Source organism: Aspergillus nidulans, chromosome VIII, assembly GCF_000011425.1.
Source record: "Aspergillus nidulans FGSC A4 chromosome VIII".
Classification (NCBI taxonomy): Eukaryota; Fungi; Ascomycota; class Eurotiomycetes; order Eurotiales; family Aspergillaceae; genus Aspergillus; species Aspergillus nidulans.
Window position 1 is genome coordinate 2,548,981 of NC_066264.1, and position 27,299 is coordinate 2,576,279.

Genomic DNA, 27,299 nt, shown 5'->3' on the forward strand with positions numbered 1-27,299 from the left:
CCTACAAGCATCCACTTGCATCCTACCTAGTCATGTCGCCAGCGTTCTGAGAAATGTAATGGTAGAACAATTCGTACACCGAATTCCCGCATTATAGATCGTCACTGCAGCCTCCGCCGACTGCGCCGGGTCACCCTTACTCATGGCCCTTTTCCACCCCTCTACGCCATACTGGGCCAAAGTCTTTGTCGCCCAAGTGCTGCAGCCCATTAGCTTCAGTGTCCCCTACACAGCCGCTTTGATTGTCATTACCGATAGCTTTACGAAAGACATGAGGCCTTGGCTGATGCAGTTTTCAACGCCTCGCGGTTTGGCAATGCTCTTGGACTCGCGGTCCTTCATTGAGCGTCGTTTCAGAGTCATCGGGTCAGGAACAGAGGGAAACAGATATTGATGAAGAGGTATCATGCCAGTTTTGGGACCATGCTTGGGTCTATGGTCGTCTGTGCGGTATTAGGGTTCTAGGGCTGCTTAGGGTTAGCAAGGTCGGTCTGAAGCAGGATTATTTCTGAGGAATCAATGAGAAGAAGCTGTCTATCTGCCGACATGACAACAAATGGTCTTTAATTAGACCAGCAAGTCTACCCTGGCGTCTCTGCAGGTGCCTCGAACAAGCAAGCGCCTGTATACATGCTTTACACTGGTATTTAGTGCCGGAGCAATAAACAAGTGATTGACGAGCCCCTCCATTCAAAAAATCCTGTCGAACTTCACACGACCCCTCTGGACATAACACTTATCCCCAGGTCGAACCTCCCGAAGTACCAGCGCATCCTTGCTCGCGAAACTAGCTTGGTGCTGGCCATTGACATCCGAGATGCTGCACGAAGCACCCTCGAATGCCATAATCATGTGCTCGCGAATCTCGAATCTATAGACGGAAATGTCCTCCCATTGTCCTTGCATTGCCTTGATTCCGGTGGTAGCATCCGTGGCCATATTGTACATCTGGAGGTATCGCGTCGATGTCGACGTTGTGGAGTTGGAGATCGCAGTAGTACGCGCGGCACAATACGCACTGGCGGCTAGGGCGGGTCACAAACACGGTCTGAGGGTACGTCAGTAAACTTGGAGAATTCGAGGAACATAGATAGACAAACTGTACTGGACTTGTATAAGGACAGCGAGCGCCTTGTTGGCAAATAATACTTCCTCTAGGCTCAGGACTGTGAGAAGACAAGGATACCCAAGTGATCTTGGTGCTGGCGTCCCTGATGGAGGCTACACCCGTGGCGGGGTAGTTGGAGAGGACAGGGGTGTGCTCGCCAACCGACAAGGGTACTGACTGGTCCGGGTCAGATCTTACTCTCTTATGAGAAGATTGAATGCCCATAGTAGTGGGAGTGGTGAGTGGCAGCCCTAAGCGCCCGGTCTCAATCAGAACTCGCAGTTGTATGCCGGTTCTCCTTGATCTTAATGACTCTTGGGTTCGCCATCTCAAATCTGGGCATGGCCCATTGGTCTTTTCTGCTTGGGGCGCCTGCTATCATTATAGAAGGCGGCTTTTAATAGTCCAAGCACCGTCGTCCCTAACATGGTTGGCATAAGCCGTCAATCCTCTGTCGGCCTACCATCCATGATATGTTCTTCGTATTCAATTGTCACTCTTTGCTGGGTAGTTAGAGAGGGCCCGGTGCCAGGTCTGAGTGTCCATGTATGTCTGACTGGGGGGCACTCTGCGAGTGAACGTCTTCATAGTCTAACCAGAAGGATTGCGCTGTTACCGAGACTTATCAATAAGAACCTTCTTTGGAAACGGCCGCAAAATGGTAAATGAAAACTCACCGTCAATCAACCTGTCAATTTGGACTGTCTAGGTACCAAATATATTTCTCCGTCTCCCTGGCATAGAGGCTTCTGGCTCAGCTTCATGAGATACCTTCCTATGGCCCGTGCTGGAAAGAGGCCATCCAGCCGCACTTGTGAGCCCTATGTGATTCATTTTGATGCCATTTGATCTCAATCCTAGATACTGAATGGCGTTATAGAGTTTTTTCATGCATTGAGAGCACTTGTCTTGGTTTGTCTTTATAAACAAGAGAAATCACACGCTTCCGCAGCTTGGGGAAATAAGTCGATGAGTAGCAGCAAATGCTCCTTTAATGTTTCGCTCGTATATTTAAATAGTGCCGTATTTCCCCGCTTTTCCCTAGCGGATCCTTTTCTGCGTGCCCCTCTTCTTCTTTCCTGGATCCTCGAAAGCTGCACCTTTCTTCGCCTATCATTCCGTGCCCTAGAGAGGTAGCTCCTGGCTCTCCAATCAGACCTGAAAGCTCGCAAGTACACTGCAGATTCCCTGTGACCACAATCAGTCATTCGCACTATTTACTGACCTACATTCGCAGACTACCACAATCAGACCGTATCTCCAATTACAGCCGGAAATGGCCCCCACACCAGCAGCAGTCTGGCGCAACCTAACCGCATCCGACATCAACAACCTCATGCACGTCGCAAATACCATTCACCCAGACCTACCAGAACGTGCTAGCATCTTCGCTGAGCGCGTCGCCCTCTACCCGGACGGGTGTCTGGCCCTCGTTAACGAAACTGGCGAGCTTCACGGCTACGCCATCTCGCATCCAATCCGACATCACCAGCCGCCAGCACTGAATACCCTGCTAGGTGAGATCCCCGCTGATGCAGGTGAGTACTATATCCACGATGTTGCGGTCCTGCCGGGACTGAGGGGGCAGGGTCTCGCTGCGCAGGGGATAGGCCGCCTTCTAGGGGTTGCGGCTGCGAAGGGGTTCTCGAGGACCTGTTTAGTATCGGTTTATGGCACGGAGGCTTTCTGGGGGCGCTTCGGGTTCAGACCGGAGGCGGTTGAGGAGTTGAAGGAGAAGCTCAGGGGGTATGGTGACGGAGCTGTTTATCTTACCCGGGAGTGAGCAGGGTAGAATACTCCGTAGCTTTTAACTTATGTCTGATGTTTAGAGTGGTTTTTTCGGACTAGGAAGGGGTTACAGATGTTACAGCCGCTTGGGCTCTGAACATTGCGATATATTAATCATATGATGAGATAGAATTTATTTCACCCCTGGCGACTCTCATGGTCTTCGCTCGAAGATTCAGTCTAGTTCGTCTGGACTTTGAAATACATCTTATAACCCTAAATTTTTGAGCAGTGGTGGGGTTCAATATCTGATCTACCCACGAAAAGGCATAGGAGAGAGTATGTCCAGCCGCGACGGGCAGACGCCATGAAACTTCGGCCCGCTTAGAACCTGTACTCTTCAAATGACAACAAGGCTGGGTCAACGAAAGGAACCTGATCCTGCTCATAGCCGCTCTCGGACCCCGTAACGTCGGGGCCCCAGTCCGCAAAATCCACCTGCATCTTCGAGGACTCGGGATAGAAACTGCCCCGGTCCAAATCTTCAAGGTTTGAAGCCTCTTCTTTCGCCATTAAGACGGACGCCACGCCTTGCAGATCAAGCCCGTTCGTGCGCGCGATGGCGGCGAAAATTCTCTGGCCGATATGAAACGCGCGCTTCGAGCTAGGGTCTTGCTTGGCCATACTGTGTAGCCAGAGAAGGATCTTTTTTATTGCGTCGCGAACTGCATCGCTACCCTCTCCTTCCCTTGCTATGCCCTCCCGCTCGCCTGATATGCTCCGCACCGGCACCTGGCCGATTGAAAGTTGGATAAGCAAGACCGTCAATGCGCGCATGATAGAGTGCAATAAAAACCACCACGAAGTCAGTTTCGAGATCCATTTCATGTCTGGCTGGTCGGGAAGAACAGAGACAAGAGCAAGAGCGAAATGGACACAAGATTTGGCCGTATCGTCTCCGAACCGAGACCGAGAAGTTTGGGCACTCGTCCCAAACTGCACCTCCGGATAGGTAAGACATGAACGAGTCAATACGACCTGGGAACTATAGTAGGCTAAGGCGAGACCGGTTCTTTCGCGACAGTGGCTCGCCAAGACCGGCATCTCACCAGAGCTCCGGCGGCGAGCGTTGGCACTGTCGGTAGTGAAAGCGAATGCTGGCTGCAGGCTAGACAGCCACGACTTGAGCTTTCCCCTATAAAAAGTAATATTGCCCTCGGCACCGTCATTGGCGGTGGTTAAACAGTAAATGGCTCTTGAGGCTGCTTGCATGATGACAGAAAGGTCGACCAGATGGAAGAAGTAGAGAGACTGGCGCGGGCGAATAGTCACGAACCACTGGTCCCTCGCGTCCAGTTCGGCGTCGGTCGCATGCACAGTCCACTGGAGCTTGCGTTCACGCGCAGCGGATGCTTTCAGCAATTCTTCCACTCCTGGGGTTTGGAATTGGGCCTCGTCGAACGGCAGCGGTAAACGCACAGACATGAATTGACTGTCGATGCACGACGGCCGACCAGTCATGCCTGAAAGGGCATGCTCCAGGGTGAAGATAGACCACCGGATCCGCGTTCGCGTCTCCTTCGATACGGGGTCTATCTGGTCCCCGTCCGCCCAGAGATTCAGGCCCATAGAGATAGCCAAGCGGGCAGCACGGCCATTAGTCTGCCATGATCTATCCAAGTCAGGCGTTAGCGTTCATTAAAAGACAGAAAGGGGGAGCTCTTACTGGTTGACATGGCCCGAGGCTAGATAGTAGATCGCTAGCAGGACTTCAACCTGGACCTGCTGTAAGCCTGCATAGCTGGTACGCGTAGCAGGAGTACTGGCTAGAGCAAGTGCCCGCGATATGTAGACGCGATCATCGACGTCCCGTCCAGAGACCGGCTCTGTTTCTTGGTAGTACCTGGAGCCCAGCGCCAGTATCAGGTTGAGGACAGCAAGCCATTTTCGCGATGGCTGAACCGCAGAGAAGGTATAAGCCTGTTCAAATTGGATAATAAATAACGATTTACTGACAACTGGAAACGAAGGATAGACTGTTTCGAAAAAAAGGCCGACCAGGGTTTTCGCCCATGGCTTCGGCGGCAACGACCTTTGGTCGGTGGGAATAGTTTCGGGTAGCGGAGTATAGTCCAAATGGTAGTTCATCGCCGCGGCGGAATCATCAATATTGGGCCAGCATTGTTGCCCTGTATGCTTGGTCGAGTTGTTGACCTTATTACCTAGCTCTTGCAGCCAATCAATCTCCGAGGAGCTGCCAATGTAGCCTGTAGCTCTACTGGCTTCGTCGCGGTTGGGATCCTTGGTCAGGAACTCGCCTTGACCTGGGATCCCCACGGGGATGAAAAAGGGCGTTGGAAAGGAAGGAGGCGTGCTCCAACTGGACTCGGGCAGTCCGGGAGCAGACTGTTTTGAATCAGGAGATCCGTATCAACTTGATTTCTTTACTAGAAGGCAAAGAGTAACACCCGAAACATGAAACATGGTCGACATACCATGTGCCCGTCAGTGGCGAAGTCCTCCCCTGTGTTTTCAGAGGTCCGCCTCTCCCCATCGATGCCGGGAATGTCCGAGAGCTAGAAACGGCATTAGGACTGCGAGAACGACAATAGCGCTCCAGCTCTAGCGATGGCTCTACATACCTGATCGATGCCTGCAAACATACCATCCTGCAAAGCAGGGCCTAAGGTTGAGGCGGTGCGAAATTCCGCGGCAGTGGCAAGGAGATAGTCGAGCTGCGTCTTGTCGCCTGCCTTGAACACCTCAAGGATCCTGTCTAGATGCTGCTGGACCGTATTGAGCTCTTGCTCTGCACGTCTGAGTGCATTTTTTCTGCGTCGGTCATTCTCAACCAAGAATACGCAGGTGCGATTGGTTGCAGCGCAGTTGTCACATGGCTTGGACCCGCGACACTACAAAATGGACGTACCATGTCAACCACTGGCCATTCTGTGTGGCGGGAGGAAATTTCGTTCTGCTTACTTTGATTCTTCGCGTTTTGCATGCCGTGCATGCGTTTGACCGTTTCGAGATCCGGGGAACAGGGCGAGGCTGGCCAAGATACTGCGAAACGGGCAATGGGGCAAGTGTTCGTGGTGGCCCTTGAAAATCTGACGTCATGCTCAAAGGGTTGAAGCGATCAAAGATCGAGAGCAAGAGGTTTGAGGAAACTACGCGGCGCCCTTGCACTGCGATTGTTAGATGAGAGCCCAGTAATGACGTCAGCGGCTGCCCTGGCTTGGTCCAAGCGCCATGTATTACATAATCTCAGGGCATAACCATTTCTTCCGCATGAACCTTTTGTGGTTTAACGTGACCTCGCTAGGCTCAATGGGACTTGATCTCCAGGCCCTGAGCCTGGGGTCGTAGAGGTATAAGGGCATTTCGAGGAAGGGGCATGGCGCCGCCTGGCGAATCCAGACATTTAGGTAAGCGACCAAGTCAGCCTGGTCAAATGATGGCTAAAGTAAATACATGTGCTTTGTGCAAGCGACGAGGGTTGGTTGGCCCAAAGGGTTCATCCCGGGTTTGTCAGCAGTATCTTCAAACTTATTATGCCGCGATAATTTCGGGCAGCAACTGGCAAAGAGGGAGTTTGTCTGGGTTTGATGAAATATCAGACATAGACTGATATATAGACGAAAGGGATAAATGAGGACCAAAGATCTGAGATGCAGTCTCACACTTGATATCTCTTAATCAGTACGAGGCTAGAAAGCAAAAATCCGTCACCAGCGGCAGGCAGCCGCTAATACCTTTGTTGTGGGTACGCATATATGCTCAAAGGGGGAAGGGCAGAAGTGGGACTGGATCAACTACACGAACATAGCCTACTAAGGATCAAACACCATATGACGGTTGATTATCTATCTTGTTGATGATAGATACCCTCTTCAATCTCTTAATACGATACATTGAAGGGTCAGACCCTCAGGGGTTGGAGATCTTGGCCAAGCCACAATATCACATGGCGTAAGCCAGCAGTCTTATTCTGTACAACTGGTGTACAGAATGAGCATCACATGTCATTTCCATATCAACATTGCATATATGCTTCCCGGCGGCTACCAGAGCGAAGTACATAAAGTCTCAAGGTACAATGTGGAGACCGGTCAGCGAGACCATTTCATGGTCTAGCCTTGAAATTCGCAGATTCGAGGACCACATAGGCCATGCCCTTTCCGTGTCCATCTTGCTAGATCACTGGCATCGTCACCGGGACCGGAACGATTAACTGTCGACGAGCTGGGCTTTATGAAGCAGATTACTAAAGACAAGAGAAAGGGGAAGAAAAATAAACGATAAGAAATGGCTTAATTGGAATAGATTACAACTGCTCTCTTCCTGTGAGAAGTTCCGTTGGCCGCTCCTCCAGCGCGGCGAAAAACAGCTCCACCAGGCCGACAAGCTAGTTTATAGGACCGGATAATAAGCTAGGTCTTGATGGTCTGAATAACAGCTCGTCGGACAAACAAGCTCTATATTTCCATGGCCAAGTCCCCGTTGACTTATTCTACGGCATTGCAAAAGAGCATCCCGATGTACAAGAAACAAGCATAAACTAAGGTTGCAGTCTGAGAGATAGTGGATGCTTGGTAATAAAGTCTGATTGCAACATTTGTGCTGCAGTCAGCACTACTACGCCCAGCCTCTGACCTGGTGGCTACAAGCTCAGTGGCCGGACCCGGGGTCAGTCCGCAAGGTGTCTGGGCTAGTTACCGTTGCTACGAGTACCCGATATCATATTGATATAGTCCATTCAGACGATTCATATAAAATGATCAACTCAAAGCACTACAAACGTCGCTGATGTTGGACCATCCGGTCTGGAAGTTCCAGCATGAACTACCTAATAGGAGATGAACATCCCAGCACAGACGGTCCATCCAAGCCTGCATGGCGCTATGCGCTCGCTCAATGACTTACAATTTCTGTCCGGCTGTACCCGGAATCACGCTTGCAACCTGGCCAGATCCCAGCGCAGTAATGGCCGCATAAGGCAAGGAGCTAGGCGTCAGGGTTCCCTCGGGCACCGAGTTACTCGAGCCGCCCAGGTCAACATCGTCTACGACAGCATACCCGGTGTAGTCTGAGTCGGCGAAGAAGATCGCTCTGTCGGGGCAGTTGTGGAACGCGGAGGACTGGATCAGCACCTGTGCATCCATACGGCAGTTCACGCCCGTGTCGATCAGGCTGTCCCAATAGTTGTTGATGATGTGCACTGTGGCGAACCGGATCAGGGGTGTACGGCTGTACACGTTGTACCAGTAGTTGTTAGCGTAGGTGACGTGCAGATGGCCTAGGTCCTCGTCTTCATTGTTGTCGGAGTGGCCGATAAGGGAACCTTTCCACTGCTCATTGTTAGTAGTCTTGGGCCAGAAAGGGGCTGGGTAGACGGACATGGTCGTGGAAGTAAGTGTTCGAGACGGTGATCCATTCCGCGCCATGGCTGATATCGACCAGTCCGTCCAAGTCATCCTTCCCACCGCTGAGGTCTCCAGAGAGGTCGCAATGATCGACCCAGACATTGGAGGAGGCATCAATGCCAATGGCATCGCCGTTGTCTGCGTCGACCTTGCTGATCTTCAAGTTCCGCATGATGACATTGCTGACGCGGCGAATGTAGAATCCGATACCGGTGATAGCTACGCCCAAGTCAACGACGTCCACGAATCTAATTTCTATCCTTTTTGCCTGGAAAGAGAAGACGTACAACTACCCGACTCTCCAAAGATCGTCTTATCTGAGGCCACGCGGATCTTGGCACTGCCCGAGATGGACCCAGACACGATGATCGTCAGCGGCCCATCGCTCTCGGCGGCTTCAGTCAGGTCGGCCAGATTGGTCACGGTCACGGTGTCACCGGCCGCACCACCGGTAGTGCCACCGTTCTGTGTGCAGTACCCGATCGGGCAGCTTTCTGAGGCCTGGCGGCGGGTCAATTCATGACGGGCGTTGAGGTCCGGCGCAGGGGAGGCAATGGCCACAGCGGCCAGCAGGAAGAGAGGGGTGAACCTCATTGTGCAGCTGAGAAACTATGAACCGAGGTAGTAGATCGCAAAGAGACTGCAAGAAAGTGCGTTGGACTGTATCGCATTCCTCTTCCTGGTGAACTCTCCGGAGGGTTTTATAGACGATCCCAGACCCGGTAAGCAGCGTTGACCATCTCGGCACCTGTATACACCGAGTATAGAATGATTAGAGTGATACAGCTTCCTGAAGAAGTTTCCCCAGGCCAAGAAACGCACCCCATGTTTCCCCTCGAATCGCATGCAGCCTCCAGACCAACCATCCCGATTCAGCACGGGAGGAGCCGCGAGCGCGGTCAGAAAAAGGCGCGCCGAGCGTCCATCTTAAATGAAGGCGCAGGAGCGAATAATGTTATTGGAGTGAAAAGCATTTCCGTCGTTTCATCATCCGGAAAAGCTGGCAATGATCGGCTGCTTCCGATTCCAATGGAACGAACCCTGAATGACAAGGCGGCAGTGGTGCATGATCAGGAAGCTCAGGGTCCAAGAGATGGATTCTGCAGGGTGCATAGATGAAGAAAGGGTACTATATACGGTCATGCTTGATTTATGGAAAAATATTGTTGACGGAGAGAAATATCGAGGAAGGTGTAAGAGCACCTCGCCACTGGATTGGAGTTGCGTATCCGCGTACGAGCAGGCAGCCTACTTCATGGCTCTTCTATTTTTCCTTGCATCATTCTGAACTGACATACAGATGCTGCATCGCCTTCTCAGCCTGTTTGTCTCAGCTGCTGTCTTGTATCGAGGAGTTTGCCCAGCTACAGGTCTCCATGTTGAGAGGCTACAGAGAGCATTACAGTTAGTTCATGGCTCTGTCCGCACCATCAGATGCAGTTCGAGGTATCCCAATGCAGACGCCAAGGTGCACCAATCACCAGGACTGTCTGCAGCGACCTGATCCCAGGTATTTCCTGGAGTCATCAAGGGTCTCGACTCCTCGAGATAGCGTCTGTATGGATAATGCCTCCGATCTTAACAGCGACTGCTAAATATCGCAGGCACTTCACCAGCTACGCAGCGGCTGCATAAAGCCTTCCTGGATACCGGTAGAAGCCCAGCTGTTTCGAGCCGTCTGGTTCTTCACCCAGACGGCCGTCAGCAGAGACCCCACCAAGATCAGAGCAATGTCAGGCACCTGATCCCTGATCCTCTGGCCGTCCAGTAAGGCAGCAATACTCTGCACACGACAGTGCTGGATAGGGCCATTTTCTGGTCTGAACACAGACCGGTTGTTGGTCGGCATCCAGTGTATGGCGAGAAGACGTAATAATTCATTTGCCTGCTTTCTGGCCAAACAACCCTGGATGGTCACTGCTTCCTCGAGTTTGGACTGATTCCAATGGCAAACGCCGTCAGATATAGTCTTTCCCCACACCAGACGACAAAAGATGCAGCGGAAACTTATGCATTGCTGTACGCTGAGCATTGCTTGTACCTAGACCTGCCGGTTCATGCCAACCCCCAGCCGGTGGCTGCCGTCCAGTTCTTCGACCCTGGGCTACTGCGAGCCAAGCGGGAAGGGACAGCTAGCAATCCCTAGAATGCTTGAAAGATAAGTAGTCTGCGCGGAAATATTCCGTGTTATCTGTACATCCCGAAAGAGCACTTGAAATTCAGTAAGATTTCAATACACACCCAATAGCGGCAGCGATAGCGTCCGAGACGGAACGGAGGACTGCTCGTATCGTACAGTCTCGAAACATGAGGGAATCGCCGCCTAAAGGTAATGAGAGTTCAGAAATTACAGGAAAACAATAAAAATGAAAAATGAGACGGACCAAAAAGGAGAGATAAAGAAAAAAAAAAGAAAAAGAAAAAAGAGATAGAAAAGGACCGACAGTTGAAACCTCTGGATGTCAGCCTTGCAATATAATGGCTGAACGATCGTTAGCAGTTGCGCAAAATGGCATAGCGAGCGCGGAACTATCTTCCAGCAATCTGCAATGCCAGTACTTTGGCGTACGTACATTGCGGGACGCCCGGCCAGTGCCGCTGTGGGGGCGTACTTGTACCAGACTGTCAGCTTAGCTCTCAGGCCGGCTGTCAGTAAATGTCACAGTCACCGTCACAGCTCTCCCGAGGTTTAACTGGCTCGTTTTGCTGGTTTAGCTGGTTTGGCTGGTTTTGTCTGGTTTTGGTTGATACTGGCTGAATTTTCGCCCCCAACAATGGCCAGACGTCCCCGCAAATGCAACTGTAATTGATTCTGTACCCCGCTGTACGGCTTTATAAGAGACAGGGATCCCAGTTGACATCGCAGTGGACATCCAGCCAAACTTCCCAGTCAACGTCATCTCTGCCGTCGTACCACTCTGTACAACCCCCACCATAATTACCAAAAATACCAATATCAATACGATTACGAGTCTACGAATCTAGGATGTCTTCTCAGATCGATACTACGGTCAGTCCCTAACCACCAGGCTTAAGGTAGAGCGCATCTGACGAGTCCAAGCATTATCCGGGGAACATCATCAATAACCAGTTCGTGCCCTCCGCGAGGACCCGTCACTCCACCAACCCTTCCACCGGCGAGCCCTTATATGAGGTGCCCTGGGCTACAGAGGAAGATGTCGACCGCGCCGTAGAGCACGCCCGTACTGCCTTCAAGTCGTGGTCCCGGCTTCCGTTCCAGGAGCGTTCGCGGCTTCTGGTCGCGTATGCGGATGCCGTGGAGGCAGAGCGTGCGCCATTGGCGAAACTGCTGGTCCTGGAACAGGGTAAGCCTCTGAGCCTGGCCCAGACGGAGCTCGACATGAGCGTGCAGTGGTTGCGCACATTTGTGACAATGGAGGTCAAGGACGAGCTCCTGGACGATAACGAGGAGCGCTCTATCACCCAGACCTTTCCGCCGCTGGGCGTGTGCTGCGGCATCGTTCCCTGGAACTGGCCGGTCCTGCTCGCCCTGGGCAAGGTCGGCCCAGCCCTCATCACCGGGAATACTATGATCATCAAGCCGTCCCCGTACACGCCTTACTGCGATCTGAAGCTCGGCGAAATTGGCATGCGCATCTTCCCGCCGGGTGTCCTCCAGGTGCTCAGCGGCGGCGACGAGCTGGGTCCGATACTTACGCAGCATCCTGGCATTGATAAGATTACATTTACAGGGTCGAGCGCTACGGGGAAGCTGGTCATGCAGAGCTGCGCCAAAACACTGAAACGCGTGACTCTGGAGCTCGGGGGCAACGACCCGGCTATCATCTGTGAGGATGTTGATATCGATGCTATTGTGCCCAAGATCACCAGTCTCGCGTTCCTCAACTCCGGCCAGATCTGTATGCTCATTAAACGGGTATACATCCACGAGAGTATCTACGATGCCTTTCGTGACGCTATGGTCGCGTTTGCAAAGTCGATCAAGACCGCAGACGGGTTTGAGCCAGACGCGTTCGTCGGGCCGATCCAGAACAGCATGCAGTAAGTTTTTTTCATATATTTATTCCCTGATTTTGAATTTTTTGGAGACTTCAAGCTAATCAGAGTAAAAGGTACGAAAAAGTCAAAGACATGTACTCTGAGATCGGAAAGCGCAACTGGAAACAGGCTCTCGAGGGCAAGGTATTCGAGAACTCCAAGGGCTATTACATCAGCCCTGCCATCATTGACAACCCTCCTGAAGATTCGCGTATCGTCCTCGAGGAGCCCTTCGGCCCCATCGTTCCTCTTCTCAAATGGTCTGACGAGGAGGATGTGATTGCACGCGCCAACAGCCTGAAAGACGGGCTAGGTGCCTCCGTCTGGAGCAAGGATCTCGATCGGGCGGAGCGAATCGGCAGGCAACTGTCTGCCGGCAGCGTTTGGCTCAACTCGCACTTTGATGTCGCTCCGAACGTTCCATTCGGCGGGCATAAATGGAGCGGCCTCGGCAGTGAATGGGGCATGACCGGCTTGAAGCAGTATTGCAATTCCACCTCGCTTTGGAAGTGGAAGAAGGTCATGTAGTCCGGTCATTGAACCAATCCATAATACCAAAACCAAGAATAGCAGTAGCTAAGGAATGCTCAGCCCTTGGGTTCTTTATTAGAAGTAAGCGTTCTCTCAACAGGCATAATAGCCCAGCGTGCCAGGCCGGATCAAGATGGCCACCGGCCTCCTGCTAAATATATCTTAGCTAAATCAAACTTATTTAACCTCTGTTAAGCAATTTTATTCTATATTCTAAAAAGAAAAAAGAAGAAGAAGAAGAAGAAAAGAAAGAATATCCGCAGGTCAATATTATACTGCTATACCGGCCGTCTACAAGAAAGGTTTGTTCATTGGTAGCATCGCAAGCGGATTCAGCGCGAAAAGAGATCCTGAGCTGAAAGATACAGCTGCCGCATAACTCTACAGATTCGATAAACAGTTGCCAATTAAAACCGCTGGATATTCCACCACGGAGGAATGGACTATACCCCGAGCAAGAATCTTCCAAGAAAAGGTGCATTGCACGAAGCTTCGCTGGACTTTTGCGGGCATGCCGGTACGGATGTAAATCAATCGTGCATGAAATATCATCAGCACGCCACTAAGGGAGACGATAGCCACCTAGCGGTGGTCATAATCTCAAAGACCTCATATCTGCAAGCGCATCAAGTCAGGTAACAGGTCAAAGCTTGTGCTTAGCCAAATGCTGGACGGTAATATCCAGAGCGTTTTTGCGAAATCTGCGGCAGGATTTACACAAACCCGTGGGGACAGATCAGGGCAAAGTCCAGGGCTGAGCTTGCACCACTTTTGTTCTTTCAACGTTAATATTGTAGACTAGAGGACATGGGAGGACAGGATAATGAGGCCGTAGTTGTGTGGCATAATAAAAGATCACAATGGGTGTTGCATATACAGCTACTCCATATGAAGTACTTGGTAACATTGCCCAGGCCAGATTTTAGTAGTGCTGCTCGGCATATGTCAGTCCGGACTTCAAGCGTGAATCTAATCATAACGTCAAGAGCTTGCTGTGGGCTCAAATTCTGCAGGCCAGACGGTATGGATCGAGACATTCTGTTTGAAAGTAATGGTACCGCATCTTCAGCTGAATTCCGCGGCCTCGTAGACGAATCTGTTGCCATACTCCAAGTCGTCCGCACTACAAAGAGTGCGCCAGACCTTGTCGACTCCTCTCAGATGATGCATCGTTTTCAGTTCATTCTATACGTCGCGTAGAGTTGTTGCGCAAACGCTCACCGTATCGATAGAACAAAAGAGGCCCCGGAACGAATGCAAGTGCAAGGAGCCCTAGTAACGTATTCCCCCACCCGTAATCAGTTCTACGGTACATGGCAGGCCCCGCCAGTGGCAAGAAGGTACTTGAGATGTAGCGCAACAGGTTGTTGGCGCCTAGAGCAGAGGCTGCCGCCTGGGACCCAAATACGTCGACCAGGTAGAGTTGTGCCGGCATCTAAATGACCAATTGTTAGCATCAGTTCCTTAGATATTGTGAGAGACCTACAATCACAAAAAAGGCTCCGAACCCCATGAAGACAGTGCCGATTATAGGCACGATCCAATGAACCTTGTAGTATGCTGTCCAGCCGTAGATGATCAGGCCCACCCCGACGAACGGGCTGAACCAGATCATCAGGAGCAGCCGGTACTCTGGTCGAACTTGTTGCACTCCGTCTGCTTTCATCTGTGCCGCCTGTACCCGCTCATTGAGAACGTAAAATAGAAGCATGCTAGCGACTAATGCTACACCCAGACCCAGGTATACCAGCCCGGATACAGACGTGCTGAACCCGTATTGACCCTCGAAGACGCTAGGAAAGGTAGTAAAGAGAAGGTACATCACACCAAACACCAAGGCCACGTAGAGGGATATGACGAGTAGAATAGGCGATCCAAAAAGCAGCATGAGTGGTCGGATCAGAATTTGGAGAAGGACCTGTCCGGGTGAGAGCGGAGTACCACTGGCAAGCCTGGAACGCAGTTTCAAGTCGCCAGTAGTAGCACGTAGATTGGCTGCTTTGCGCTCCAGAATGACTTTAGGGTGCGTCTCCCGCATGACAACCAGCGCCGTCGCTCCGGCCACCCCTCCCAGAATAGATAGCAACCAGAACGTCCAACGCCAACCCATTCCTGCGGTAACGAAGCCTCCGATGACTGGACCGAGAACCTAAACGGATTCATTAGCCAAGCCGATGCTTGCACAGAATAAAGCCTAGAGAGCGGGAGCGGGAGCGACAGCGAGCGACTTACCGGTCCCGTCAGAGGTCCCATACTGAACAACGCCATTGCCGCCGCTCGTTTCTGGATAGTTGTGATATCGGCAATCGTTCCACCGCCAAGCGCCATCGGGGTACCACCAGCGCAGCCGGAGAAGAACCGGAAGACGAGAAACTGGGCGAGGCTCTGGCTTAACGCACTGCCAACGATAAAGGCCACGAACATCATGTTGGCGGCGTGGTAAACAGGCGCACGGCGGTAGAGCTCGCTGAGTGGCGACATAAACATAGGGCCAATCGCGATTCCCAGTACGTACAGTGTGACCGCAAGTGTACTGGCAACACTGGAACTTATCTGCAAGTCAGCCTCAATTGCCGTGACGCCCGGAGCGCACATCGTAGGGGCCATGTTCCTACAGAAATGTTAGCCAATGGGCACCTTAATTGCGCATAGAGAGACGCCGTACGTGATGAGAGCCAGAATAGAGATTGTAACAACATGCGCCCATCTCTTGGGCTCTGACCAGTTGCGAGGATTGGTCGGATCGTCCTCTCCGTCCCAGTCGACAACATCGGTCTCTGGGTAAGTACGATTTTCCAGGTTACCCTTTTCCAGTTGTTTTGGAGTCATCCTAGTGCTTTTGGCTGATGCGTAGACGTCGATGCAATACGAGAATGAATAGGATCAAAGCCAATCGAACTCTCACCCTTTGCAAGCTGAGAGACGCCATCGAGGCATTAAATAGATGGAAGAGACCGGAGATAGGACGATAGCATACTAGAATTGACTGCATAATTTGGTCGTAGGGGGTCGGGGACGTGGCGGAGGAAACATCTCTTCGCCATATAGTGGACGCATAGCAGATCGGAGGATCGGAGGGTCGGATCGGACGATCGCAGATAATGATTTACCTGGAGGACCTAGCATTGGCGAGCTGTCGCCTTATAATCCAGCCCCGTCTATCCGACTAGCTCACGACTGTAAGGTCGACCTGTATCTTGAAGGAACAGGAAGAGAGAAAGACTAATCTCTCTGGGAGGGGACAAGGCTGTCACGTGCGTATACCTACGAATGCCCGAAAGGGAAACAGCAGTGTGTTTATGCCTCAGGCACATAACACTACCAACACCATTCTCCCCTCTCCTCAATCAACTATTCCTCTCCAAATCATCACAATACTTATTCGCCCATGAAGTCCTCCCAGTTTGTAGCTCATCCTGACGGTGGAAAATCATCCCAGTCGCAGTACAACCCCAGTCGGCGCAGAGAGAAGCCGCAGCTGTCGTGCAACCAGTGCAGGCGTCGGAAGTAAGCAATCTGCAGCATCATTCACACTACTTGTGGCACTGACTGTCTAGATCACGATGCGACCGCAAGAGGCCATGCTCTTTTTGTGCCTCACGCGGTCAGACATGTACATATCCGGAGAATGGCTCAACTGCTGGCGATTCATCGAAGACAGGCCCGACGGCACAGTCGAATATGCATGATCGTCTAGTTCAACTGGAACGCCTTGTTATGTCTGCCATGTCAAACTCTGCTGCCGTTGCTAGCGTGCATGCCAATACTGACGCAGGAGTGCGGCAACTGGTGCCGACCTCTACAGATACACTGCTGGAAGACACTCCGATGGATGAGCGTTCAGAGTGTGGAAGCATGCGAATCAGCGCTTCAGAGCTGCGCTACATTGGAGGGGATCACTGGGTTGCCGTCTTGGAAGGAATAGCCGATCTAAAAGACCATGTGGACAGGGAGGAACAACGGCGGCTGGTAGAGAATCCAGGTGAGGCTGCGGATGAACCCGAGAACATTGGCGGTAGTAGAGACTCAAATGCACCGGGTCAGAACCGATATGGTGCAATATTGTTATATGGGCGTTGCCGACCGGCATCTCGAGAGGAAATCCTCGCGGCGCTGCTTCCAAGATACGCAGTTGATCGCTACATATCCCGCTACTTTAACTACCTGGATCTCGTCTCCTCTGGTGCGTCCACCAATACTATTGACGATCTATGGCTCACATGTTCTGGTAAAATCAGCTGCTGTCCATGGGCCCGTTTTCTTACGCGAGGCAAGTGCTAGAGTTCGAACTATCCCGCCATCATATGCTTTGAAGATTCCATACTAACAGGCCGTAGTACGAGGCCTTCTGGGCCGACCCCTCGGCTGTCCCCATAATGTGGGTCGGGCTGCTGTTCAGCATGATATGTCTTGCATGTGTGGCCTCAAACCAGGCTGATAATCCGGAAGCAGAAATGCAATCTCTCCTGTTTGACCTCTACCGCTAAAAAACCGTTCAATGCTTGATCATGGGCGAATATACAAAGTCGGGTCCATATGTACTGGAAACGGTCATCAACTATATATACGCCGAATTCTGCATATGCACGGATGCGAACAAGGATATGTGGTTCCTCCTCGCCATAGAGGTCAACCTCGCGATGCGCATGGGTTACCATCGTGATCCCAACCACTTTCCTGGAATCTCACCTTTTCGTGGTGAGATGCGGCGCCGCGTATGGGCAACTGTGCTTATGAGCGATATCATGATCTCAAATCAAATGGGGATGCCACGGATGATCTCCGACTGGAAGTGTGATACGGCCGAGCCGCGGAACCTGAACGACGCCGATTTCGATGAAGACACCAAAGAACTGCCGCCTTCACGACCGGAAACCGAACTTACAACCTCATTGGGCATCATCGCTCGTAGACGGGTACTTAAGGCCCTCGGTATCGTTGCCGATCTCACACACAGGGTAAAGCTCTGCTCCTACGAAGAGGTTATGCAGGTCGACCGGATCCTGCATGATGCTGCTGCTAGCATCCCTGCACCTCTGAAGTGGAAGCCAATAGCAGCGAGTGTGACTGATTCGCCACAGGTTATTATTGCTCGACTATTTATCAGACATTTGATCTACAAGGGCCAAATGATGCTACATCAGCGATTCCTGGGCGGGCAGTCCCCCTCTAACAATGAGGACAGCTTTCGTCACTCACAGCAAGCTTGCATTGATGCATCAATGGGTTCTCTCGAGCTTCAGAGTGTGCTCGACGAGGAAACTCGCGCTGGAGGTCAACTCCACGCGATGCGCTGGCGATTCACCTCCCTCATGAATCACCAGTTCCTCACGGCAGCAATGATCTTGTGCTCCTTGTTACACCACGAACAAGCAATGGAGAGGAAAGATGAGACTTTACGGGCGCTCCAGCGTGCGAGAGCAGTCTGGATACGCAGGAGCTCCGCTTCGAAAGAAGCAAAGAGAGCTGCAGACACTGTTGGTATTGTGCTTTCAAGGATTGGGGTTAGAGCGAGCGGAGGCGATCTTCCCCTCGGCCTCGATAAACACGCCGGCAATAATCGCCCGGTCATGACCATGCCCGGTTCGACCGGCGACTTTGACCTAGATAACACTTCACCGGACAATATGAGTTTCCATGACCGTGAGACTCACTGGCCCCGATTTAAAAGATGACGTGCCTAGCTGACCCCTACCACTAGCTGACCAGTTTATTCTGCCCGGCATTCTGGGAATTCAATTGTACAAGATCAAAGTATGAGCTACGATGTCGATAGTACCGCCCTTCCAAACGAATGGATGTTCGTGAATTGGGACAACTCTGGAGGGGATGGGATGCCCGGTTGAGCTGAAGGCTACTACAGGGACCCTAATCGACCGCCGAGTATTAAGTACCGTCATCTCTGGGGCAATGTTTTTTGAGCAAATCTTTGGGGAGATACTTAGTAGCGAGAGGCATAATCTACGGGCAGGTAGGAAATATGGAACCTAGGCTAAGTAGACCTGAGTCTGCAAGCTAGAACTGTAGTTTTCTAGGAATGAATGATATAGAATGATGACAGGGCCCTGAGGCTTACTTGCTGGACTTGAACTTGCATCTGTCATTACTAATTCAGTTGTTCGATCATTTTTTGTAAGAGGAGCTCCTTACGCGGCGACAGTTAGTGCATACTTATAGAGGCTGTTCTCAGGTTATTGTAGAGTCACTGGAAGATGTATGTAATTTGGTGGATACCCGGGGTGTGGTGACTTCCTAAGCCCTAACTTGGCCTTCCTGGACCTCGCTTCACAAGCCAGTTCATCTTTACAGAAGATATGAGGCACTTTTCCATCCAGATATAAATATGAGTAATCCAAGTATATACTATCTAGTTCATCAATGCCTGGCGTTTATACTGCCGATGGTACCGACCGTGGTTCTCTATACCTCTCCCAGTTTGACTGCGAACATCACGTTCACGAATCAGAACTGGGAATTGTCGCACCTCGTCTACATATATTCTGACCATCGTCCCATAGGCCAGAACGCAGAATAAAGAGTTGGTAGCCGCCCATACGATTGAAGGAGATAAAACGGGAAAGTTATAGCATCAAGCAAATTAGGGTTATTGGCTAAAATTTACCACCACACTATCCGCCTCAAGGAACGGTGCAGCGGTTTTGGTGGTCGCTGAAGCATATTATATTACACATAACCATACCGTCATGTCTGCCGTTAGATTGAAAGCCTGCTGCGATTGCTCGACATGGGTCAATTTACGTGCTTTTTCATATTAAGTCCCTTACCCGACGGCACAATTTACTGTAAACAGCAGTCGACGAGTCGATACACAGGCCAGAAACCGAAGGGAGAGAGTAGGATAATGGGTATAGTCCAGTTCAAGACATTGACATCTCATCACATTTCATTAATTCGATATATACATAGAAATCAGACCGCCGACCCATCCTGCCTGTAGCTAAAGACCTATTGCCCATAGATATAATAGTTTGCCGCATACTCGACCTCGAAACTCCGCGCCATCCCCTCACAAGTCTCAGGCGGCGATCCACCTGCGGTATCAACGCGGTAAACGCTCGAGTACCGGCCTACGGTGCCATTGCTTCTTGAAAGATAAAGCCAGGCAACGGCGCCTTCGTCGTCATCGCCACGCACCGCAGACGTTGGAGCGGGAAGGTCGGCTTCTTTCTTCACTTTCGCGATTCCCAGCTGTCGGTCCGGCGTTGTGTCAAGGTCAAAGACGGGGACTTTGCCCTCGAAGAAGTGGTGGCCGAGGAGGTTAAAATTGGATGGGGGGAGTGGGTCGTATTCGTTTGCTGGGAGGGTGAGCTTGTAGGCAATCGCGGGGAGCAGCTCGATGGCCTTTGGGAGTCTCGCGGCGAGGCATGTTGCATTGTAAAGGCGGGCGACGGCGCCGACGGCCTCGGGCGTCGAGGAGGAGGTTGAGTCGGCGCAGGTGTAGTTCTACTAGCCGGTTAGGTTCTGCTTCGGATGGGTTTGGAATCGAGCTGGGTGCTCACCTGTGTCCCGCGTCCGAGTGCGACGTAGAGGGGCTTCTGGCCGGTGGGGGCTGGGAGGCCAGAGGCAAAAGAGGGGAGAGCAATTGAGGATGTGTCGCAGGTCAACGAGTTGACCTCGCTGTGGATAGCCTTGCTCACTCGGCCCAGGAACTCAGCCATATCATCGGAGAAGTTGTAGAAGTTCTCAAAGATGGGGGCAGCGGCAGAGCATGCCGCCAGGCAGCTAATAAGGAGCACTGAACGCATTCCGGATGCGGGCAATGATGGATAACTGAGATGGGTATAATGGGAAGGTTGAGAGTAGAGAGTGAGCTGGTCTGATATGTGAGAAAAGTTGAGTGGAGAGCAAAACAAAGAGGAAAACCGATGACCACCAGGGCTTTCAGCTGACCAAGGAAAATGCAAAAACAAAAATCAAAGCTGAAGAATTGAAATGGCTGCAGAATCCAAGGCGTAGGAGGCTGGGTTGATTATATACCCAGAACGGTATTGATGGCCTCCTGCAAGATGGCGGGTACGACCATGCAGACAAAACCGACGAGGATCTCTACCCGAGACCCCAAGGGTCTGATCTATAAACAGCGTCGAGTGAGAGGCCGGTTAAAAGCGCCCATGAAGGAAGAGCTCGACCCAGCTCTGCCATTGGGCTCGGTATGCGCTGACAAGCAAACTCCAGATCCTTCAGCTTGCCCTAAATCGGGAGCGAACAAGGGGGGTGTTGGGCCGGCGCATCGAGATGCAGAATCGTTCAGTCAGTCCAGCGCTGTGATTGGGCTGCCAAAGGCTTGTCTGCAGCTGAAGATTACGCTCATTCGCAGAGAATTCCCCGCGATCTAATAATATCCTTGTCGGCGCTTAGGGATCGCTCTAGGAGATTTTAGCTCCAGCTGGAGATGACCTCTCCAAATGACCCTCTAAACCAAGCTTGCGTTTTGCAAGACTGCCTTTTGGTTACTTATTGTCTACTATTTTGGTCCTAGTCAACACTAGGGAGTATCGTTTAGGGATCGAGATCCAGGCCTACTCTGCGCTTGCTCTGCCCAGCGGAATTGCCACCTACAGTCAACTGACCAACCGCCCTGAATATCGCGTCTTCTATCCAGCCCTAAATGGCCTAATAGGTCCCTCGGTTCATTACAAAGCTGGCTGAAGCGCCCGTGCAATATCGAGCTGCTTGGCTCGCATACTCCCCTGTGGTCATTGCAACCATCATGTGGGAAAACGATAGGTGGTGACGGCGTCATTTTGGACCGTGCAACCCTACCATGCAGGTACTGAATAAAGCAGTGCAACCCTCCCTGAAAGACCCGGGGTCACTTGGACCATGTCCCTGAATCTTCAGACGAAGCTTGTGTCGTGCGAGTCTGGGGTGTGCTCCAACTATATTCCATCTTAGAGGCAGGTGGACGTGTGTGTTGATCCCTTTACTCTCGAGTTTGGCGCTTGGGGAACTTTCCCCGCAGCAGAGCTCAAAGCCTGTCAGAGACTCGTGCTCTGGGCCGGAGTATCCGCGAAGCAGAAATCATTCGCGCGGCTGGGGACCGGTGTATGATTCGTGCAATCCGCTGTGGGAGCGACCTCGAGGTGCCTCGAAAGCACTACTGCTGTCCGAGCAACGGCGCCATGCGAACTGGCGAATGGAGAAACATGCCAATGCGCTCGCGTCCCTGATCCGGTGATACATTTGTGCGCCTCTAGAGGCGATATTTCCTGTGTATGGAGGAGCTATGGCATCTACGATTTCGACTGTTCCTAGGTTTCTCAGAGTTGTTAGGGTCATGATGATCCGGAGCAGAGAAGACTTCGCAGCATCCGTTACTGCGCAAAATCTCGCATCTGGGTATTCCTTGACATCCAGATTGATTTTTGAGTGAAGTCTTACTCATTGAGGGGGCTCAGCTAATGCTTCACCCCTAATATCAACGACCACCCATTTTTGACTAGCCTACCTGAAACTCTCGCTTATCTCCCAATTTCCTTGCGCTCTCTGACTCGTCCGGACTCAGTTAAAGTTGAAAAGAGGAGGGGGTGAAAGCCTCAAGTGTGAAACAGCATGCATGGTCAGCGACAGGCCTTTCAAGTCTGCGAGCTTGTAGCAAAAAATGAGCAGCTGATCAGTTGGGATCCGGTAGACGAGGCTCTGAGATTCAGATATAGCCGAATCTGGATTAATCAAGGACAGTACATGGCATCGTATAGCTGAGGTACATATAGGAGAGTTGGTAAAGTCAACAGGTGAGATAAGACCACAAATCGTGGTTTGTCTTCAGCATTTGGCAAGGCACGACGATTGCCAAATCGTATGAAGGTGGCTGCTGAGTACAGTCTCAAGAAAGGAACTGGTTAAGAAGCAGGTCTGCTGGGCTGGCAGTCAGGTCGTCCTGAATTCGACTCATGTGCTGAAGTACAGTCATCCTGTGAGGCATACATGGTATCAACTGGAACTAGGGCTACGTAAGGGTTTCCAGAATGACGCTTGCAGGATCAGGAAAAAACAGTGTTGAGCTATTAAAAAAGCGTTTCCTGCAACTAGGATATCCTGCAATTAGGATTAGCTACCTTTTAGAGGACAATTAGGCAGACATAATGACAGCACCAATAGTGGAATATATAAAAAAGAAACGGCTCCATCCGCGGATCGAACGCGGGACCTCTCGCATTTGTGCTTCAGGGTTAGCCCTAAGCGAGAATCATACCACTAGACCAACGGAGCAATTGATTGGTTGTTTTTGATAAACATACATTGATATTCTAGCCATTGAGAAAGTTAAGGCTTTAGCTGCTGCATTGTGGAAGCATGAAGGAGTCTGGTATTCAGGGGTGCGGATGCACAAGGAAGCTAAGCTAAATACTAATGACATGCTGACTAAGACTGTGCAGACCAAGGGGCAACCCATGCTTCGACAGAAGGGTCAAGAGACCCCTCGATAAATTGCTTGACCCCTCGATAAATTGGCGTGACTGGTCTTGGCGTAAGACTTTTTTTTATCCACATATTTGCATCAAGTTAAACAAGTTTCCAACAACTGCTCCGTTGGTCTAGTGGTATGATTCTCGCTTAGGGCTAACCCTGAAGCACAAATGCGAGAGGTCCCGCGTTCGATCCGCGGATGGAGCCGTTTCTTTTTTGCTTCTGCACTGGCTTTGCAGCAAGCTGTTTTTGTTTCGGTGCACTGTATGGATATGGTTCCGTGATATGTAAATACCATCGTGAGAAACCTAGAGCTAGATAACTAAACCGTACATAGCAAGGTGTCACTAACCCAATTATAGTGTAACAGGGGGCGCAAACGCCATGACACAGGCCACTGTTTCGGGCGTCGGATTTGCAAGTCCGAGTATACTCATTAATACTTCCAAGGCCTTCGCGGTGTGAGGGTCAACAGCCAAGTTTGTTCCCAATGTCATAATTATAGAGCTGTATATCCACCGCTCCAATAGCGGCAGGTTTATTGGAAAAGACTGAGCTATGATTCCAGGTTGGCTTGGGAGTACGATCTGACACGTTCAATGGATAAGACGACTTGTTAACGAAATCGATCTCTTGAGCAAGATTTGTGAAGTATCTCTGAAACACCTAACGGGCAGAGCGATGGGAGACGGAGCAGTCTTTAAGGGTCGGAGGAGAGGAAGACGAATTTCCTGACCAGCGAGCAGTCATGGACCAGGGGATGCCTCTCAACAAACTCTCAGCATGCACATTGACCAGGACGCCGGGTTGCAAAACCAGATTTTCCGGCGAGCAATAGTAGCTTTGTTTAATAAACAGCTGAAGGTGGTCAAGGGCCTACCCCATGCCAGAGATCGTCTGGTGCCAGTTAGACTATCTCATATCGATACTGCCCCTACAAGGAGGCAACACCGCCCAACGTCTAGGTTCGAGCCGGCAGAGTCTCCCAAAATCCAGGCTCAACCCCACCGACGAACCTCAAGTGACTTATCGACAAGTGGTCGGACAAATTGGCCATGGTCGGAGCCTGGTATCACCTTCCAGGCTATTGGCGTATCCAGGGATAATGGGTGAAGGGTCGCTGTGCTGCTCTTGTCCCTCCACTACTTGGAAGCATATGCTCATCCTTCCACCCCGCTCATACTGGCGGGGGTTGAGCAAGAAACGTCCAGTCCTAATCGACATCTCAGCCAGTGCCCTTTGGCCTCGGGGAGTTTATTAGGCCTCTTGGCGCCGTCACACCCTTGGCTTATGATCCCACATTCGCGTACTTCATGATCTTCCTCCTCACGGGCAACCTAATGACCATAGAGGTCCGGCATGGTCTTCCGGGAATATCCACCTGAAGGCACAATGGGTCAGCCTTCAAGCCGTTGCCGTCATTGTCTGCTCCAGTGTATGTGCTCCTTTGAGGGCCATTGTTCTGGTTGATGGTTGTAGTGTCGCGGGGCCGGACTGGACGTGTCCTGGCACCCGAGTGTGGGCTGTTGCTGAATTTCACTGCCATCTGTATAGCTGTGTGCGGTAGTGTGGTTCTCGATCCAGAAGTAAATCGCTTCAAATCAGTAAGATATCACTCTCTTGTAGTAGCCGCCAGTGTGGCTGCGAATCAGGTCCTCACAACACGTGGATATTGCTCTACGCGGGTGAGAATTAATCAGGTAATGCAACCTGGCGGGCCATTTTTATTCCTTTGTCAAGCCGCCTGGGCGTTTGTCGACCCATTATATTCTCACTTGGCTTGCCAGCCTGCACTCTGTCCGGTATGCCGGCCCGCGCTCCTCGAGGTTTCCCTCAGACCCTCGATGACTTTGGTTCTATGGATGTACTGTGACATTTCTGCTTCGCTTGTGGGGACTATAGTTCGAACTTTGACTTCGCTGAGGTCAGACGATGGATGCGATCATCGGACAGATAAGGTCATGTCTTCCAGTTTCGGCTTATATGGCGGGTAATTGCCTGGTATGACTAGGGAGTGTTTGTTACTATTTCAAGTTTCATTCCCAGTTCGGAATCCATGCGTCATGGCCTTCCAGATTTCGTAATGCCTTGCTGTTTCAGCGTACTGATTCCAGCGTCTTCAAGTATGGTGCTGCTACGTGCCGAGTGTGGCAATCGAACGTCGTGTCCTGTGCTGACTCATGCTGGTCCATTGTCCTAAAGTACGGCCCCTTAGGCTGCGAGCTGCTGACCTGGGAAGACGCGGAGGTTGACAAGCGCACCCATGACGAGCTAGGGGTACGAGCACGATCTATCCAGATTACTGGCGGCACAGGATTTGGTGAAAGGGGTGTGCATCGCGTTGCTTATTTTCTGGGGTGGCCGACGCGACCGTTCCTATTCGGTGTGTTTGGCTTTTGGGTTGTACCTCGAACCCGTGCCAAGACATTCTATATAGAGTAAGGCTTGGCATGGGTTGATTGCTGCGCTCGACCGACCCGGGTCCGAGCCGTATATATCAATATCAAATAGCAGCTTTATATGGTAGCCTCACGTCAATATAAATATGTCCGGGCAAAATGTACATTGGTTCACTTGTTTCGGTATTGCTATATGTTTATACGCAGTCAGGGTGCTTGGCCAGATTGTTTTAATGGATCCGCGCTTTGTATATCCTTTATATATATTTTGTCATCAGGTTCTGTTTAGTGGGAGTATACCATCTTCCCACCAACTATTAAATGTCAATCAGCAACCGCCGAAGACTTGAAATTTTGACACAAAGCACAAACTATACAAGTACTCCCAATGAAATCTAATCACAAAGATATACCGACATGGCGCAAAGATCAAGGAAAAAGTGTCGAGCGAAGCCGAATCTATGTCGACAGCATGTTAAGGTACACGCCGCAACAAAGCTACAGCAAACCAAAACAACCACGAGCGGGAAAGAAACACAATGCATACGTAGGGTACATTAGCTACTAAGATGAAGAATAGGTAGAACAAAGCCCGGAGCCTTCCACGCTGTCACTCCAGAACTCAACGACATAACCAGGACCATCAGATCAGCCGACTAGCCGCACCACGACGCGGACGCGAACGCGCGACCAAAACAGAGCGAAGACCTCAGAAGGGAGTATGGTGATTAACAAAGCCGGTTACGAGCATTACTAGGAGCAAGGGTTGATTTTTTGATCGTTTGTATTCATATGACCGCGTCTCATGCAGCACGGTCGTGTTTAGCCCATGGCGCCAGCCGGGAGCATGAAGGCTATGATACAGAAAACCAAAGACGAACACTAACTGGCCAGTAGTGGACGTGTGGGAAATAGTAAATAGAAAGTACGTTAAAGCAAACCCAGAGACCCATGACACTTGTGTAATAAAAGATCAAGAACACCCCAACGTCCCAGTCATACCGTGAACCAACCCGAAAAAGCAAACCGTCGCGTCACTGCTGCGGAAGGACAACTGACGCGCCGACCGCGCAGGATGGTGGAAACGAAAACAAAGCAAGAAAGAGCGCGCTTAACCACCGAAACCGTAGAGGGTGCCTGAGAGCGGACGCGTTAGAAGGAATTGACGTTTCAGGGGCAGAGGAACACTCACGGCCTTGACGCTTGAGAGCGTAGACAACGTCGAGAGATGTGACGGTCTTGCGCTTGGCGTGCTCAGTGTAGGTGACGGCGTCACGGATGACACCCTCGAGGAAGGTCTTGAGGACACCACGGGTCTCCTCGTAGATCATGGCAGAGATACGCTTGACACCACCACGGCGAGCGAGACGGCGGATAGCGGGCTTGGTGATACCCTGGATGTTGTCACGTAAGATCTTACGGTGACGCTTGGCGCCACCTTTTCCGAGACCCTTGCCACCCTTTCCGCCTGTTGAGACGCGTTAGGATGATTGAGATAGCCTCATGGTGATATGGATGTCACTTACGTCCAGACATGTTGATGTGTGAAGAGATTTAAGGTTAAAGTTGTGAGGTGGAGATAAATTAAACGTCAAGTGGACGGCGAGAGATGTTGAGAATGGAAGACCGGATGGGCTCCCACGGGACGGCAGATAT

General features: G+C 51.2%; 9 protein-coding genes and 1 pseudogene across 10 annotated transcripts, besides 1 other annotated feature; 3 read left to right on the forward strand and 7 right to left on the reverse strand.

The window, feature by feature from the left end:
* Positions 1-27,299: part of a sequence feature (contig 1.12 753..174100(-1)) that runs on past both edges of the window.
* Positions 582-939, reverse strand: ANIA_11280 (uncharacterized protein; the record flags this gene model as incomplete). Its single annotated transcript, XM_050613318.1, has 2 exons — positions 582-622; positions 717-939. The coding sequence occupies 2 exons, from the start codon at positions 937-939 to the stop codon at positions 582-584; spliced, it is 264 nt and encodes an 87-aa protein (XP_050469144.1).
* Positions 2,385-2,956, forward strand: ANIA_00743 (protein ngn7; the record flags this gene model as incomplete). Its single annotated transcript, XM_653255.1, has 2 exons — positions 2,385-2,887; positions 2,938-2,956. 2 exons carry the CDS (start codon positions 2,385-2,387, stop codon positions 2,954-2,956), a joined length of 522 nt encoding a protein of 173 aa, XP_658347.1.
* ANIA_00742 (Zn(II)2Cys6 transcription factor) lies at positions 3,221-5,956 on the reverse strand (the record flags this gene model as incomplete). Its single annotated transcript, XM_050613319.1, has 4 exons — positions 3,221-4,508; positions 4,563-5,242; positions 5,479-5,748; positions 5,819-5,956. 4 exons carry the CDS (start codon positions 5,954-5,956, stop codon positions 3,221-3,223), a joined length of 2,376 nt encoding a protein of 791 aa, XP_050469145.1.
* Positions 7,759-8,856, reverse strand: ANIA_00741 (pectate lyase pelA; the record flags this gene model as incomplete). The annotated part of the gene is made up of 3 exons (XM_653253.1): positions 7,759-8,187; positions 8,237-8,481; positions 8,550-8,856. 3 exons carry the CDS (start codon positions 8,854-8,856, stop codon positions 7,759-7,761), a joined length of 981 nt encoding a protein of 326 aa, XP_658345.1.
* ANIA_00740 (aldehyde dehydrogenase family protein) lies at positions 11,249-12,810 on the forward strand (the record flags this gene model as incomplete). The annotated part of the gene is made up of 3 exons (XM_653252.1): positions 11,249-11,272; positions 11,324-12,285; positions 12,357-12,810. The coding sequence occupies 3 exons, from the start codon at positions 11,249-11,251 to the stop codon at positions 12,808-12,810; spliced, it is 1,440 nt and encodes a 479-aa protein (XP_658344.1).
* On the reverse strand, positions 13,994-15,642 carry ANIA_00739 (MFS transporter; the record flags this gene model as incomplete). The annotated part of the gene is made up of 4 exons (XM_653251.1): positions 13,994-14,248; positions 14,300-14,962; positions 15,046-15,424; positions 15,479-15,642. The coding sequence occupies 4 exons, from the start codon at positions 15,640-15,642 to the stop codon at positions 13,994-13,996; spliced, it is 1,461 nt and encodes a 486-aa protein (XP_658343.1).
* Positions 16,202-18,488, forward strand: ANIA_00737 (annotated as a pseudogene). Its single transcript has 4 exons — positions 16,202-16,320; positions 16,371-16,996; positions 17,052-17,095; positions 17,151-18,488. Coding segments are annotated over exons 1-4 (2,127 nt in total).
* Positions 19,780-20,579, reverse strand: ANIA_00736 (uncharacterized protein; the record flags this gene model as incomplete). Its single annotated transcript, XM_653248.1, has 2 exons — positions 19,780-20,277; positions 20,334-20,579. The coding sequence occupies 2 exons, from the start codon at positions 20,577-20,579 to the stop codon at positions 19,780-19,782; spliced, it is 744 nt and encodes a 247-aa protein (XP_658340.1).
* On the reverse strand, positions 24,533-25,120 carry ANIA_00735 (uncharacterized protein; the record flags this gene model as incomplete). Its single annotated transcript, XM_653247.1, has 2 exons — positions 24,533-24,767; positions 25,020-25,120. The coding sequence occupies 2 exons, from the start codon at positions 25,118-25,120 to the stop codon at positions 24,533-24,535; spliced, it is 336 nt and encodes a 111-aa protein (XP_658339.1).
* On the reverse strand, positions 26,413-27,248 carry ANIA_00734 (histone H4). Its single transcript, XM_050613320.1, has 3 exons — positions 27,170-27,248; positions 26,836-27,111; positions 26,413-26,780 (listed from the first exon to the last, which is right to left on the reverse strand). Exons 1-3 carry the CDS (start codon positions 27,177-27,179, stop codon positions 26,755-26,757), a joined length of 312 nt encoding a protein of 103 aa, XP_050469146.1. The 5' UTR covers positions 27,180-27,248; the 3' UTR covers positions 26,413-26,754.